At 26.0% G+C, this 14,533-nt stretch overlaps 3 protein-coding genes across 4 annotated transcripts; 1 reads left to right on the top strand and 2 right to left on the bottom strand.

Annotated features, from left to right (window-relative positions):
- Window positions 1-1,457: 1,457 nt before the first annotated feature.
- On the bottom strand, window positions 1,458-9,644 carry LOC725118 (tyrosine-protein phosphatase 69D). Its single transcript, XM_026445710.1, has 10 exons — window positions 9,175-9,644; window positions 6,772-7,077; window positions 6,070-6,657; window positions 5,700-5,993; window positions 4,623-5,621; window positions 4,263-4,506; window positions 3,178-4,189; window positions 2,794-3,081; window positions 2,137-2,565; window positions 1,458-2,014 (listed from the first exon to the last, which is right to left on the bottom strand). The coding sequence occupies exons 1-10, from the start codon at window positions 9,263-9,265 to the stop codon at window positions 1,934-1,936; spliced, it is 4,332 nt and encodes a 1,443-aa protein (XP_026301495.1). The 5' UTR covers window positions 9,266-9,644; the 3' UTR covers window positions 1,458-1,933.
- A 400-nt stretch (window positions 9,645-10,044) lies between these two features.
- Window positions 10,045-11,489, top strand: LOC551505 (ER membrane protein complex subunit 3). Its single transcript, XM_623899.6, has 4 exons — window positions 10,045-10,321; window positions 10,421-10,677; window positions 10,763-11,104; window positions 11,188-11,489. The coding sequence occupies exons 1-4, from the start codon at window positions 10,173-10,175 to the stop codon at window positions 11,196-11,198; spliced, it is 759 nt and encodes a 252-aa protein (XP_623902.1). The 5' UTR covers window positions 10,045-10,172; the 3' UTR covers window positions 11,199-11,489.
- LOC413852 (nitrilase and fragile histidine triad fusion protein NitFhit) lies at window positions 11,410-13,630 on the bottom strand. 2 transcript variants are annotated; one of them, XM_397291.7, is made up of 6 exons: window positions 13,066-13,630; window positions 12,771-12,909; window positions 12,530-12,685; window positions 12,219-12,425; window positions 11,920-12,132; window positions 11,410-11,852 (listed from the first exon to the last, which is right to left on the bottom strand). In XM_397291.7, exons 1-6 carry the CDS (start codon window positions 13,104-13,106, stop codon window positions 11,694-11,696), a joined length of 915 nt encoding a protein of 304 aa, XP_397291.2. In that variant the 5' UTR covers window positions 13,107-13,630; the 3' UTR covers window positions 11,410-11,693. The 2 variants fall into 2 exon arrangements, with proteins under 2 accessions (XP_397291.2, XP_016772429.1); XM_016916940.2 differs by having other exon boundaries at window positions 13,056-13,074.
- Between the last annotated feature and the right edge of the window lie 903 nt (window positions 13,631-14,533).

The raw sequence follows: 14,533 nt of genomic DNA, 5'->3' as shown, positions 1-14,533 counted from the left end.
AGCATGTTTGTATCTTAGATCTCTATCAATTATAACATAATCGAAGCGCAAACTAGCAACTAATTGTTATTCTCGGTTATACACACATGTACATTGAATAGGGACGTGCATCGCAAGCACGAGAATGGAATGACACGGAAAGGAAAAGAAAATAAATCTTATCGACCGATGCGATGTAAATCAAAAATTTAATGTGATTGTCCCTTGCCATAAATGAATGGCTTAGCAGCGTATATGCCGGAGTTAAAAAAACTTGACTAGAAAAAAACGAACGTGCGAAGAAATAACATAATATAACCTATGATTTCACAATTTTTCTTACTTCAAAGATATCGTTTCTTTTTCTTTCCTTATTTATAAATAATCTCATCGACTTGTTTTTATTTTCAGTATTATTCACTATGAGATAGAACACTAACAGTTGTAGGTAATTCTCATTATTAATGTAAAAATTCAATTTTATTTTTACACAATGCTTTACAGCAGTTGTTCTATTCTCCAATTAGAAAAATTTATTTTGGCCGAAATTTACTAATTAGTTATTTCAATAATTTAACTCATAAATTCCAATACATAAGAACTACCTATATCTTTTAGTATTCTTGAATGAAACCTAACTCCTATGCCGCATAAGCCGTCCAATTATGCATAACACTTCGTCGGTGACTTACAAAGCACATTTGCGGACATGCCACACACACAGATATATTCCTAATCGTTTTATGTATGAAAAAGTAAAAAAATGATTTTTCTCCCCGTGTTATAATTCACAGTAGTTTTTATATGCCGTACAAATAAAGTACGTGCTGTTTTTCGCGCATTTTAAACTGAATAAGAAGATCAGTCTTTCTTTAGAAGAAAAATTAGCGCAAGCGCATTATGTACGCACGCTTTATATCGTATATGACACGTATGTTACAAATAAATTTACACACATGCGTGCATAATATTATTAATAATATAAATTGTAAGGTAGACCAAATCAAAGTTTGATCTATCCTTGTCATCGAAGGATAGAATAACAACGCATGTCTGCAAAAACGTTTGGAAGAATCCAGTTCTTAATTCAATTTAAACCATATAAGCTGTACCATCTATATTTGATCGCGTGAAAAAGAAATACATGTATAAATAACATAAAAATACATAAATTGTTCTTATGAATATAATACAAAAAGTTTCTATAAATTATAATTTTATTATTACAATATAATATGTATGTTATAAAGTTTGAAATGTAACTATTATTAATATAAAAATACGATCAATTATTAGATTGGTAAGTTATATGGTTTATTTTGTCAAAATATTTATGTTTTATAAATACGCTTAATTATTTTCAGTAGTCCATCGAATAGTCATATTTGTTAATAAAAACGCACTTACTTTGTTGCGTCAATGCTTTCTTCATATGTTCCATGTTCAATCACAAAAATGTTTAAATACACTATTTCGTGTTTTTTTTTTTTTTCAATTTTATCAATAAAAATAAGTCATTGAAATAGATTCACAATGTTGTTGAGACCATGATATCACGAATGTCTTCACTGTACTGCACTTTATAACAATTAACCAATAATTGGTTAAATTCATTTGTATATCAAATCAATCGTATGTTTAGTTTAATCCTATGAATTCGTCAATATGAAATGTTTACTGTTTATTCCTTGTGGTATGAATAAATGTATACACATAATTCTCTTCGATAGTTTGTGTATAAAAATTCTCAAAGATCGATAATTGCTTATACACATATATATTTCAGTTTAATTTCATGATGTATTTATTTCACCAATATATTAGTAATCTCTTTGGTTGGCCCAATATAGGTTTTTGAGCATTCGAATACATCTCCAAACACTTTTTGTACGTTGTTTTTACGCACATATTCACCAAACATTATTGAGACATTTCAATATTTTATTCCGCAACATTAAGAAGTTGGTTCATCATCGGCTAAATTATGAAGATCTGAATAATTCACAATAGCACGATGTAAAAATTCGTATTGTGCCTAGAAATATTAAATAAAAATATCATTTATATAATTATTTTACTTACTTTTTTTATAAAAAAAAAAAAAAAAAAAGAAAGAAAGAAAGAAAAAAGATTGACTATTAAATTTGAAATACGTACAAAAGTGCTAATCATGCCATGTCTTTGTGAACGTAATTTCTTTGTTGTTGTAAATATATCTACGCGTTTTTCAGTTCTCAATTGTTGGACCAATATACTAAGAGCAACGAACATAGAACTCCTATCAGATCCATAGCTGCAATGCACAACTAGCGAACCGCTTGATTCTGTATCGTTTGTAAGCGTTTGGTTTACGAGTTCAATGAGACCACGAGTTACTTCAGGTACTTCTCCTTCTACTGTTGGCCATCCATGATATTGATATTGTGTTACAACAACACTTTCATCTGTTTTTGTATTAGAAACACAGAATTCACGGCGAGTATAATACGGACAGCTCTCACTTTGAATATATCTAACTCTTATATGATCATATGCAGTTTCTTCGTCAGGCCAATAACGTGGACATTTTCTTGGACCTTCATTTAACTAAAATAAATTTTTATGTTACAATTTGAATAATGATGTTATTATTATAACACATTCATTTAAAATCGGAGACTCAACAATATTTTTCGTCCGACTCTAATTATTATAAGTATAATTTTTTTTTAATGTTATGAAAAAGTTGCGTACCATATATAGTACTTACGCAACGAGTTCAAAATTTATAATATCATAAAAAATAATTAAAAAACGTAAGAAATAAATGCTTACATCGGATAACATTACTATTGTAGAGATACATTGTTCTGAAATCATTCGCCAGAAATCTGCTATTGTAGTATCCAATGGATCTTGAGTAATGACAAACGATTCGGAATTGTCATAGCCTTCAATAAAAGATGCATTTATATATGTTGAATGTTCTCTACCCGGAACGGGTGTAAGAATTACTCGATTTCTATCATATGGTATTATTAGTTCACTTCTATTTTTGCTTTTATTTTCTTCTCCTCCACCAACGGAAAATGATTTTCTGTCTTCTAATACAGAGTTAATTTTCTACAAATATCAAAAACAAAATATATAACTTTCTTTGATTAACATTAATTTTTTTTTTTAATATAACTAAATCTTTTACCAGAATTTTCTACTTACATCATATTCTTCTTCCATTCTACATTTTTCTTTACCATTATCTCTTTGTCTTAATTTTGCAACATTATTTTTAAGCTGCGATGCTGGAATTTCTGTATCACCATATTGTGCCATTTCCATTAATGCGCGATAAATGAAAATATATTGTTTCAATGATTGCACTAAAAAATTTCTTTGATGTCTTAAATCACATACTGTATTGAAAATCGAAACTTGACCCTCTTCTGCAAGTTGTTGTAATAAAGAATCTAATGCGACTAATGTTCCCGTTCGTCCGACACCTGCACTACAATGTACCAATATTGGACCTTTTTCCAACGAATAAGCTTCATTAACTCTTTTAATGAATCTGAGGATTGCATGAGGATGTTCTGGTGCCATGAAATCTTTCCAAACTAAGAAATGATATTGAATAATAGTGCGTGCGTCTCGTTCTCCTAATCGTGTCATTTTTAATTCACGAACAACATAATCCGAGTAAGCTCTTTCTCGAACATGTTCAACAGTAATATCGCCAAAATTTTTGGTTTCACCTTTGTCCGGCCAATATTTTGCACATTTTGTTTTCGAATACTCTTCGAGATTTGTTAACATAAGTATCAGTTCAAGATGTTGTTCCCAAATCATTCTCCAGTAATCACAAACAGTATTTTCCATTGGACCTTGAGCGCATATAAATTTCTTGCGTTCTTTGTATCCTAATACAAAATTTGCGTTTATATAATCAGAACCACAAATTCCATCCATTTGCGCAAGTCTTACTCTAGTCTGATCATAACATTTTATATCAGGATAACGATTTTTATATAAATTTTCGCGTGCTTCTGAAGCTCTTGTTGTACGATCTGTAAATCTATCTGGTAATAGTTCGAATTCGTGTTGGAAACCATAATCAGAATCTCGGTGTCGTTCAAGATATGCTTGAAGCAATTCACTTTTAGGGATAGGAGGCATATCTGGAGGACTTGCTGCTACTAATTGATGCCTTCCTCTAAGACTTCTGCATAAATGCCTATCAAGATTAAAATGTTTATTATATTATATTATATAATATATATAATATATCTTTTCAATGAAAATATTACCTGAAACTATTTCTCAGAGTTATAATTTCTTCTCCTCTTTGTTGAGCACGCTTTGTGTATCTATGTAATACACAAAGTGCAATAAGAAGAATGATGATAATCAGTATAAGAGCAATAGAAAGTTGTAGAATTACACTGAGTGTGGTCACTTCCGTTGATATCATAGTCACAGGATCTAATCCTCCATAGAGAAGATTAAAATAGTTACTATAGGCAGGCAAAAGCTGATCTTGGTTTCCAAGCACTAAAAAAAAAAAAAAAAAAAAAAAAAAAAAAAAAAAAAAAAAAAAAAACTTTTATAATAAAAAGTATTTTAAACTTTCAATATAAATATATACTTATTTGGAAATATTAAAATACCAATAACTTCGATGAAACCCGTATAATTTGATTTTTCATCTAAGAAACCATCCTGTGCGCTAAGTAATTGTTCAAAAGATCCATCTTCGCTTTTTGTTTTCTGAATATTTTCTCTTTTTTTTCTTTCTACAGATTCTGTATGATTATTATCTATTAGATTTGTAATGGTTGTTTCTATCCTTTGAGTAGTAACAATGGATGTTGTTGGAGTGGGAGTTGTAGTCGATGTTAATGATGTTGTAGTAATAACAGGTGTTGTATTAAATGCTGATGTGGTTATTGAAACTTCAGGAACAAAATGTACAGGTGGAGCAGCTTTTGGACGAAGTCCAATACATTTATTGCACATATTACTATCATTGAATGATTCACCATCGCCAAGGAAAATTTCGGATATCAATCGATCACTGTCGAATATTTCGGCAATATAAGCACCACCAGAAGGTGAATTATGAGCATACTGATATGAATATACATTAATTTCCTCAGGTGGTGGTAAATCAGTAACACTTTTTTGTGGTGCTAATTTTACTAGATAAACTCGATAACAACATATAGGACCATTTCGTTCTGTGATACGAGGAAGATACAATTTAAACAGTTGTTTACCCTGATTTTCGATTTTTCGCCACGATCGCATATTTAAACTATCTCTATCTGGTATTGTAATTGGTGTAGTACAATTACCAACAGCATCCTTTCCTGGTGTTCGAGATCTAGTTACACCGTTAACACGGACAGTATAATTAGTATTGGGTGGTATTTGATTAAAATGTGTACTATTTTTTTTATAAACACTCCAAGTCTGTGGTCCCCAAGTATCAATATCTAAACGACCCATGTCATTTCTAAATCTAGCAATGCCAGTTAATTGTATGTTATAACGAGTAATAACACCATTAGGTTTTTCTGGATGAGCCCATGAAATGGAAATAAAACTGGAACTACTTATATTATCAAATCGACAATTAACAGATAAATTTTGAGGAGGACTAGCCACTGAAATTAAAATTATATTATTAATTTCAAATTTTTAAAATATAGAAAATATTGAGTTTTCGAGTTTAATAATTTTACCTCCATCTAAAGTAGTGCCATTTACTTCAGTGCTCCAATTTCCACATTCTTTTGTATATTCGCTACATGCGGCAATTTTAAATTTATACTTTGTAGCAGGATCAAGATCGACAAATGCGTATACGGCAAATGGTTGCGCAGGATATACCGCTTCTCTTTTTTGATCTCCATGGGTAATCATTAAATTATAATAATGAACGTGTTCTTTTAAATCCAATGGTGGCACTGTCCATGCTATTGTAATAGAATTTTCAGTAACTCCATTAACAGAAACTTTTGGTACAAATATAGGATCTGTAACAAATTGAATTGATTTATTATTTAATAATTCAGAAATAACTAATATGATTAAGATTATATATTTCAATACCTTTTTCAAGAGTAGTAATCCAACGTGGATCAAATCGTACATGTGACGTACCCACGTTATTCGTGGCACTAATACCAATCTGATATGCTGTACCACTTTCAAAACCTTTTAAAACATAGCTTGAATTACCGCCGCCGATTTGTTCAGAATAATATTGATATTGATTAGTTCCATTCTTCATATGTTGGATAAAATACTTTTTAATAGGCTCATTACCATCATTTACAGTCCAATTTAAAAATATACTTCCAGCACCAACAGCTTTCATGAAGTCAATGCTTACTTTTGGTACATCAATTACAAAAAGATGTCTATAAGCGCTAATTTCACCATTGTAATCACGTGCTTTACAAATATACGTTCCGTTATCTTTACGTGTTAAACTCGTAAATTCTAAAGTGAATATAGTGAGAGTTTCATTTATTTGTGTGATTGTGGTGAAATCCTTCCAGTGATCTGAACTTTCAGAATCATTTCCTTTTAACCAAGAAAATTGAGATAATGGATAACCATGCATGTGACATGTTAAATTAGCAGATTCCATAACTTTTACCCTAATATCTTCTCCAGTTGTTATTCTACCTGGTTCTAAAATAAAAATAATTCATAATTAAAAATGTAAATAATTATATATAAATATAAATTTTGAATATTATAATTAATTGATAATTAATAACTCTAATTGATAATTAATAACTTTACCAATAACTCTAATGTGAACATTCTTTTCCAATATTTCCCCTTCTACAGTTTGTGCTATACACTTGTAGTCTCCTGTATCATTTCTATTAGCTTGTTTAATATCCAAACGTCCTCCTGAATCAAAATCTTTAATAGTAGTGAGATTTTTTCCATTGCTAGTCCACCATATTTGGCCAGGAACACTGAGTTTACATATTAATGATGGCGTACTACCAGCCTCTATACCTTCTAAATCTTGAGATGCTGTAATTTCTAATATTGCTGGATTCTCATTTTTTGACTCAGTGGTTTCTATGCTTTCAACAACTACATGAGGACATAAAAAAATATATATTCATATATTTATTTTGATATTTATGTAATATTAATAAATTGTTTAATTCATGTTGTTTAATAATTTATTGATATTTTATGAAATATATATGAAATTTACCAATATTTGAATAATTAATACCAACATAACAATAATAAATAAAAATTTATTGACAAATTGATTAATTTTAAAAAAACATTATTTAAATTAAAAAAATCTTTTATTTAATACATGAACAAATCATATAATTAGTTCATTAATTCATTAAAATATAATTATGACAGTGAAATTATTTAAACTGTTTGTTATTTAATTATTTATTTAATTAAGTTTATTTTTTTATTATTTAAAAGGTAAAATTTTATAAACTTATATTCAAATAAAAATAATGCTGTTGTATTACTTTAAATTTTTTGATATAAAGAATAAAAAATTTATATTGAATTGAAATTTTTAACAAAATTAAAATTATCAACTGAACGAAACTATATACAAAACTATTTTTAATTTTGTTTTTCTAAGCGATTTAATAACAATTATAATCATATATATCATTATATATATTATTAAAAGCATTATTTTATAATCTATAATAATATAAACTTTAAATAATGTCATTCTATGTTTTCGTCTCTTTGTGTAGAACGTGAAAGTATATGTCGCGTAAATTCTTTATTTAATGAGTTCAACAGTTATTATCGCGATGACACTGGTGACTCAATAGACAGTAACGTTTTCTTACATTAAACGTCTTTAAATCATATGTTATATGTTTGATTATATTTATTATGTAAAATAAGATAATCGTTACATTAAAAAAAATAATAAAAGTCATTAAACAAAAAATAAAATTTTCTTATAAAAATTACTTTAGTGATTATATTATGAAATAAAATTTTCTATAGTATATTTTAATTTAACTTTTTCCCGGTTTTTATAAAATTATTTATATCAAATAAAGATTATTTTCTGCAAAAAAAATATAATTTAATATTCGATAAAATAAACTACTTAAAAATAGATTATATTTCTGGTAAACATAAAAATATTATTCAAATATTTGTCCGATAAAAAAAAATGTTTTTTATTATTCAAAATTATGTTTCCTGAAGGAAACGAATTTTCGTAAAATATATATATAATTAATTAAATATTTTAATTAAATATTTTTTTATTATTAATAATAAGCATATTAGTACATAAGTAAATAAATTAGAAATTTATTATTTTAATAAATAATAAATATATTTATTCTTAAAATTCTGATAATTCATAATTTATAATCATAATTATTATATATACATAATTATTTATCTAATTGAGTTTCACATTATATATTTATATATTACATACATTATATATTATTATATATTTATTTACTTCTATGTATATATTATAATTATAAAAGTATAAAATATACATATAATATATAATATATAATAAGAAAATATATAAGATAGCTAAATAAAATAAATAAGAATAATAAAATATCATTGATTATAAATTAACTTCAATTATAATAGAAATTTTTAAATAAAAATTAAAATACAAATAATTTTTATGAATAAATTTTTTAACGTTGAACTGTTATATTCTAGAATCATGAAATATGGATACAGTAAATTGATTTTGAACTTTTTCTACTAATTAATATACCATTGAATTTGAAAATTGAATTTTTTAGTATAAATACAAATCAAATAACAAACAAAAGATACACGATAAGAAAAGATACATCGAACGATAAATAATTGAAACGATTAAAATACGTTAGACATTCGATACTTTTTTATGTTATGTTATTAATCAATCATGCATAACGATATACAATTTTATGCATAATTGTAGAATCAACTATCTATTTGGCTTAAGTTAAAATTGTTGCCATAATATTTACATGAGACAAAAATTATCGAACGAAGGATAACAATTGTGAGGATGATGATGACAGCAGTGTATCGCGCGTGTATCCGCTACATTGCTTATAGCATTCATATTCTTTATAGATGTTCGACAAAAGAAGCGGAAAAAGTTGTCGACGCGCTCAAATTGATCATGAGGTAGTTTGTAAAAATATTTCTATGACTTACCGGATTCATCAAGGCCGGCGACGAATAGTACGAAAAAACAGAGTATCATCAAAGGGATACTCGACATCGGTAGACTACTTCGGGGAAACATGGCGTCGTGACAACCGGGCGTGAGCGTTGTATCCCTGGCCCTTTTCCCACTTCCTGCCACCTTCTTATATGTTCTCGATTCCTTTCACAATCCCATGACGTGTAGTTAGTATCGCCTATCCATTTGAATCACGATCCAATTCACTATTTCATATCACGCTTCGCACTTACGTGCGACGCACTTTTCGAGATGTTCAGACACACTTTGCAAATCTCACCCCGTAAAAGTGCTAGCGAAACTGAATCATATTATACGAATGTAATGTAGGTGTCTCAACGAAACCACTACGCAAGTACTAACGATTGACACTGCCCTCCGTCGGGATTCTGCTCCATGTTCGGACAAGCACGTCGATAATGAAGGTAATTGTTTCGAGGGCGGGAAATTGCATCGAAAAATCTATTATACACTTTTTTGGTTTTCTTTTCTTTTCAGTAAAAATTGAAAAGTAGTTCTATTTAAGTAATATAATATTGAATATTTTCTATGGCATTTCCAGTTAAAATATAAAAATATTGATAAAATGTACACACAAATATAAACATATGAATGAATAATAATTATTTTTTCAAATATATACATTTATATATGTATATATATGTACAATTAATATAATAATATTTTTATATATATTCACAATTTTTAATTTATACATATTTAATTTTGAATTAATTTCAATTAATTTAATTTTTTCATTACAGAAAATTTATTACAAAAAATAAATTAATTATACTTTATTATCGGTGAGGTATGAATCATTATTTCTATATCGTGTCCTCTAGGGGGCTCCTGCTATAACTGGCATTGATAATACATGTTCTTGCCTTTGTAAAATGTTCTTCTATCTGTTTAATTTTCTTACCTTTCTTCTTTGTTCCGTCTAAATTTCGGTATAGCGACAAGTGGTATGGCTGAGTTGATTTTAGATCCAAACATTAGGGGTTGGGTATTTTTGCCTATCGTTGTAATTACATTTCTCGTAGGCATTATTCGACATTATGTTTCGATACTACTTGCTTCACAAAAAAAGGTTGAGCTTCATCAAGTACAAGACAGGTAATTATATGATAAAAATTTTACATTTTTAAAATTATTTTAATATTTCTTACCTAATTTTTTAAATGTGAATTTTAATATTATTTTTTTATTTTTTAGTCAAGTGATGATACGTTCTAGATTACTTAGGGAAAATGGTCAATATATTCCAAAAATGGCATTTATTAGTAGAAGACATTTTTTTAATAATGAAGAAACAGGATATTTTAAAACACAAAAACGTGCTCCAGTATCACAGAATCCAATGACAGATCCTAATATGATGACAGATATGTTAAAAGGAAATGTAACTAATGTTATACCAATGGTGCTTATAGGTGGTTGGATTAATTGGATGTTTTCTGGTTTTGTTACAAGTAAGTTCAATGAATATATTATATATAATTTGTATATAATTTTAAATTCAAATTTCTTGATTTAATATAAATAATTCTATTTCAGCTAAGGTACCATTTCCTTTAACATTGCGTTTTAAACCAATGTTGCAACGTGGCATAGAATTAGCTACTCTTGATGCTGCATGGGTTTCATCAGCATCTTGGTATTTTCTAAATGTGTTTGGATTGCGTTCCATTTACACACTTGTCCTTGGTGAAAGTAATGCTGCTGATACTTCTAGACTTTTACAAGACCAAGTATCTGGTGCTGCAATGTCTATGCCACCAGATCCAAAAGCTGCTTTTAAATCAGAATGGGAAGCATTGGAAATATATGAACATAATTGGGCACTACAAGGAGTTGAAGCAGATCTTATAGGATCTCAAAGAACAGATATAAGTGAAAGTATGTAAATATTTGAAATAATAATATATCACATTTATATATGTGATTTACATTATACAATTACAATAATTTATATTTTATAGGTAGCAAATAATAAACATCTATATCTATAGATATAGTATGTGCCATTTTGGGAAGATGATTAAAGTTTTAATATATTATTAAATGAATTAATAGTTTAAATTAGTAAAATAAGGAATGTCTTATTGACATTCTGTAAAATATTATTTTATATCTTATTAAAATATCTGAATCATATTTTCTTTGTAATTTGTTATACTTTTAATTTCATATGTACAAAAATGTCACAATTGTAGCAATATATTTCCATCTTTACATTTTTAAGGTACAAATATTTATAAGTTATTAAATGTATTTATCACAATGAATGTTTGTTTTATATGTGTATATTATGAAAATGTTATTACATTTCAATCTCTTTTTACTTTATTTACAATATTAAGCTCAGAGCGAATATTTGTTTATATAAAACTAAATAGTAAATAAAATGTTAAATACAATTATATATAATTTTAAATATAATTATACATTTAAATATATTTATACATAAATTTATACGTATTAAAGATTATAAAGGTTCTAATTTGGGATATAAATCTGTTCGACGATGATTTTCACATGGCATATTTTGTCTAATTTGTTTTAATAAGTTTAAATCAATTTCTGCTAAAATTATATCAGTTTTTTCACTACATTGCGCTATAATAGATCCCCATGGATCAATAACCTAGTAAAATTTTTTTCATATAAATATACTTCATAATAAAATTAGAATATAATATAAAATTCTTTACCATTGCATGACCCCAGCTCACTCTTTTTTTATTATGTATACTAGTTTGAGCTGCAGCCACAACATAACACTGTGTTTCTATAGCTCTTGCACGTAATAATATTTCCCAATGTGCAGCACCTGTTTGGTATGTAAATGCTGATGGATATGTTAAAATTTCTGCTCCCATATTTCTCAATGAAAAAGATAATTCAGGAAAACGCATATCATAACACTAATATTATTATTAAGTAGAAATAATTTTTAATGTTTTAATATTTTAATATTTGAAAATTGTAAAATTTAAATATAAAAGGATACAATACTAAGTGCTAATTTACCAATTGGTGTTGATATAGGTGGTTCAATCTTTTGTCCTGGTAAAACATAATCTGATTCCATTAATCTAACTCCAGTATTTTTATTATCCATATCAAATAAATGTATTTTACGATATGTACTGACAATTTCTCCTTCACTATTTATTAAAATGTGTGTATTACTTATATGTTCTCTATTATTATCCAACTATAAATATAATTAAAATAAATTAAATAAAAAGTTATATAATATATAAATAATATATAAATTATAAATATATAAAAAAATAAAATGAAATTGAAATCTCTTACTGCTTCATGGATTCCACCTAATGATAGCCAAATTTTATTTATTTTTGCAATTTCTTTGTAACTTGTCACTGTTGATCCATTCAAAGTTTGAGCCATAGCTATTGTATCCTTTTTACTATCTGCTAAATAATCACATGCCTCAGGAAAAAATGCAATCTATCAAAATATATAAAAAAAAAAAATTGCCTATATAAATATATGCAATATTAAAAATTAATTAAAATTTCATTTTTAGACTTACAGAAGCTGCTCTATGTTTTGCTTTTTCACTAAGTTCACGTACAGTTTGTAAATTTTTTTCTTTATCATTTGTTGATGTCATTTGACATACTGCAACTAATGGATTTTCCATCATACTGAAATATTTTACAAAATGTTTTCTAAAAAAAAAAAGATTCAAGATATAGTTAAGAATATTAAGAAATAAAATAATATCTTATTTTTTATATTTATTTCAATATATAATTGTTTTGTAAAGAAAAAATGAAATCATATTTTGAACGATTTATCTGACAATTTATCTTACCAATTATTACCTGTGATATTTAATAATAGAAAAACTGCTTATCAAATACATGCCTACCCTTTACATACACATAGAAACTTTTGATAATACAATGCAAAAGTATTAAAAATGATAATAGCACATTGTATTAATATATAATATATATATTCTATTATGCTATGTTTAAAAAAAATAATAAACTTTCATAAATCGTAATACGTAAAAGATGTATACACATGAATATAATAATTTTTTAAATTTATAAAATAAAATGTTAAAATTTTAATTAGATATTGTAATTATCTTTCAAGCATAAATTTTACAGAACAAATAGGTAAAGACAGGAAATACTAAAAGAAGGATAGAGATACGATAAAAATTGGGAAATTAATATTATTTTTAAAATGTTTTAGATAAAATAAACATACATAAGAAGAGTAAATAAAAGAAGGATAAAAATCGAGTAAAAATCTGAAAAACTGAAATCAGTGAATAAATACTATCTTCAGAATACTAAAAATGAAAAGAAATAGAAAATTATAAAAGAAGAATAAAGATAGAATAAGAATCAACACTATCTCTGTTTTTAGAGAGATGTTTTTGATGATACTCAAAAGATAGCGTTATTAGTCAATTCTTTTTCTATCTTTTTTCTATTATTTCCTCTTCTTGTTTATATAATTATAGTTTATATAATTTTATTTGTAGTATCTAAAAATGGTTTTGATTTCACAATTTTATTCTATTTTTATTCTTCTCTCACTTTGCTCTCCTTATATTTTTTTATATTTATAATATATGATTTAAATGAAGTTGAAAATATCAATTGAATGTACTTTCATTATTTCTTTTTCAAAATATATCTTAATTTTTATATGAAAAATATAAATATTATATTCTTGATAAAACATTTTTTTAAAAAAATTGTTAAAATATATTTCTAGAATAACAATCTCGCAAAATAATATATTTTGATATATAATGCGTGTTATCAAGAGGTATTATTTAGCAATGGAATTTAAACAAAGAAAAGTTTAGTCTAATTTAACAAAAAAAAAAGTAACTAATTTTGAAATATTTTATCGAAAGACGACATGATCGAAGATTTGTTTATCGAATTTATTTTTTCACTATTTATAATGTAGTAAATTTTTAAAAACATATAAAAATATATTGATTGTTATATATTCAGAAAATTTATTAAATAAAATAAAAATTTATAAATTGAATTTAATATTTTTTTCATTCAAATTAGAAATAATAAATAATAGTAATAAATAATTTTATAAATATATATATATATAAGATTTTAAATTATTGAGATTTATTAAGAATTTAATAAATTATAATAATATAAAATATTATATATTATATATTTTATAAATTATGTTATATATATTAAAATTAACAAAGATTAAAAAAAGATATTAAAGTTTAAAAAAATTAAAAATTAAAATATTTAAAAATTTCATAATTTGAAATATATTCACTTGAAGTTT

Source organism: Apis mellifera, linkage group LG16 (genome assembly GCF_003254395.2).
Source record: "Apis mellifera strain DH4 linkage group LG16, Amel_HAv3.1, whole genome shotgun sequence".
Classification (NCBI taxonomy): domain Eukaryota; kingdom Metazoa; phylum Arthropoda; class Insecta; order Hymenoptera; family Apidae; genus Apis; species Apis mellifera.
Note: the sequence above shows the minus strand (reverse complement) of the source record. Positions and strands in the feature narration are given on the sequence as shown.

Coding starts and splice junctions, on each gene's coding strand:
- LOC725118 (XM_026445710.1), bottom strand. CDS start 9,265: ATGTTTCCCCGAAGTAGTCTACCGATGTCGAGTATCCCTTTGATGATA. Junction 7,078..9,174: donor CGCCGGCCTTGATGAATCCG/GTAAGTCATAGA, acceptor GTCCTCATGTAG/TTGTTGAAAGCATAGAAACC. Junction 4,190..4,262: donor ACTCTGAGAAATAGTTTCAG/GTAATATTTTCA, acceptor TAATCTTGATAG/GCATTTATGCAGAAGTCTTA.
- LOC551505 (XM_623899.6), top strand. CDS start 10,173: ATGGCTGAGTTGATTTTAGATCCAAACATTAGGGGTTGGGTATTTTTG. Junction 10,322..10,420: donor CTTCATCAAGTACAAGACAG/GTAATTATATGA, acceptor TTTATTTTTTAG/TCAAGTGATGATACGTTCTA. Junction 10,678..10,762: donor GTTTTCTGGTTTTGTTACAA/GTAAGTTCAATG, acceptor ATTCTATTTCAG/CTAAGGTACCATTTCCTTTA.
- LOC413852 (XM_397291.7), bottom strand. CDS start 13,106: ATGTATTTGATAAGCAGTTTTTCTATTATTAAATATCACAG. Junction 12,133..12,218: donor GTAAATTAGCACTTAGTATT/GTATCCTTTTAT, acceptor TAATAATATTAG/TGTTATGATATGCGTTTTCC. Junction 11,853..11,919: donor TGAGCTGGGGTCATGCAATG/GTAAAGAATTTT, acceptor AAATTTTACTAG/GTTATTGATCCATGGGGATC.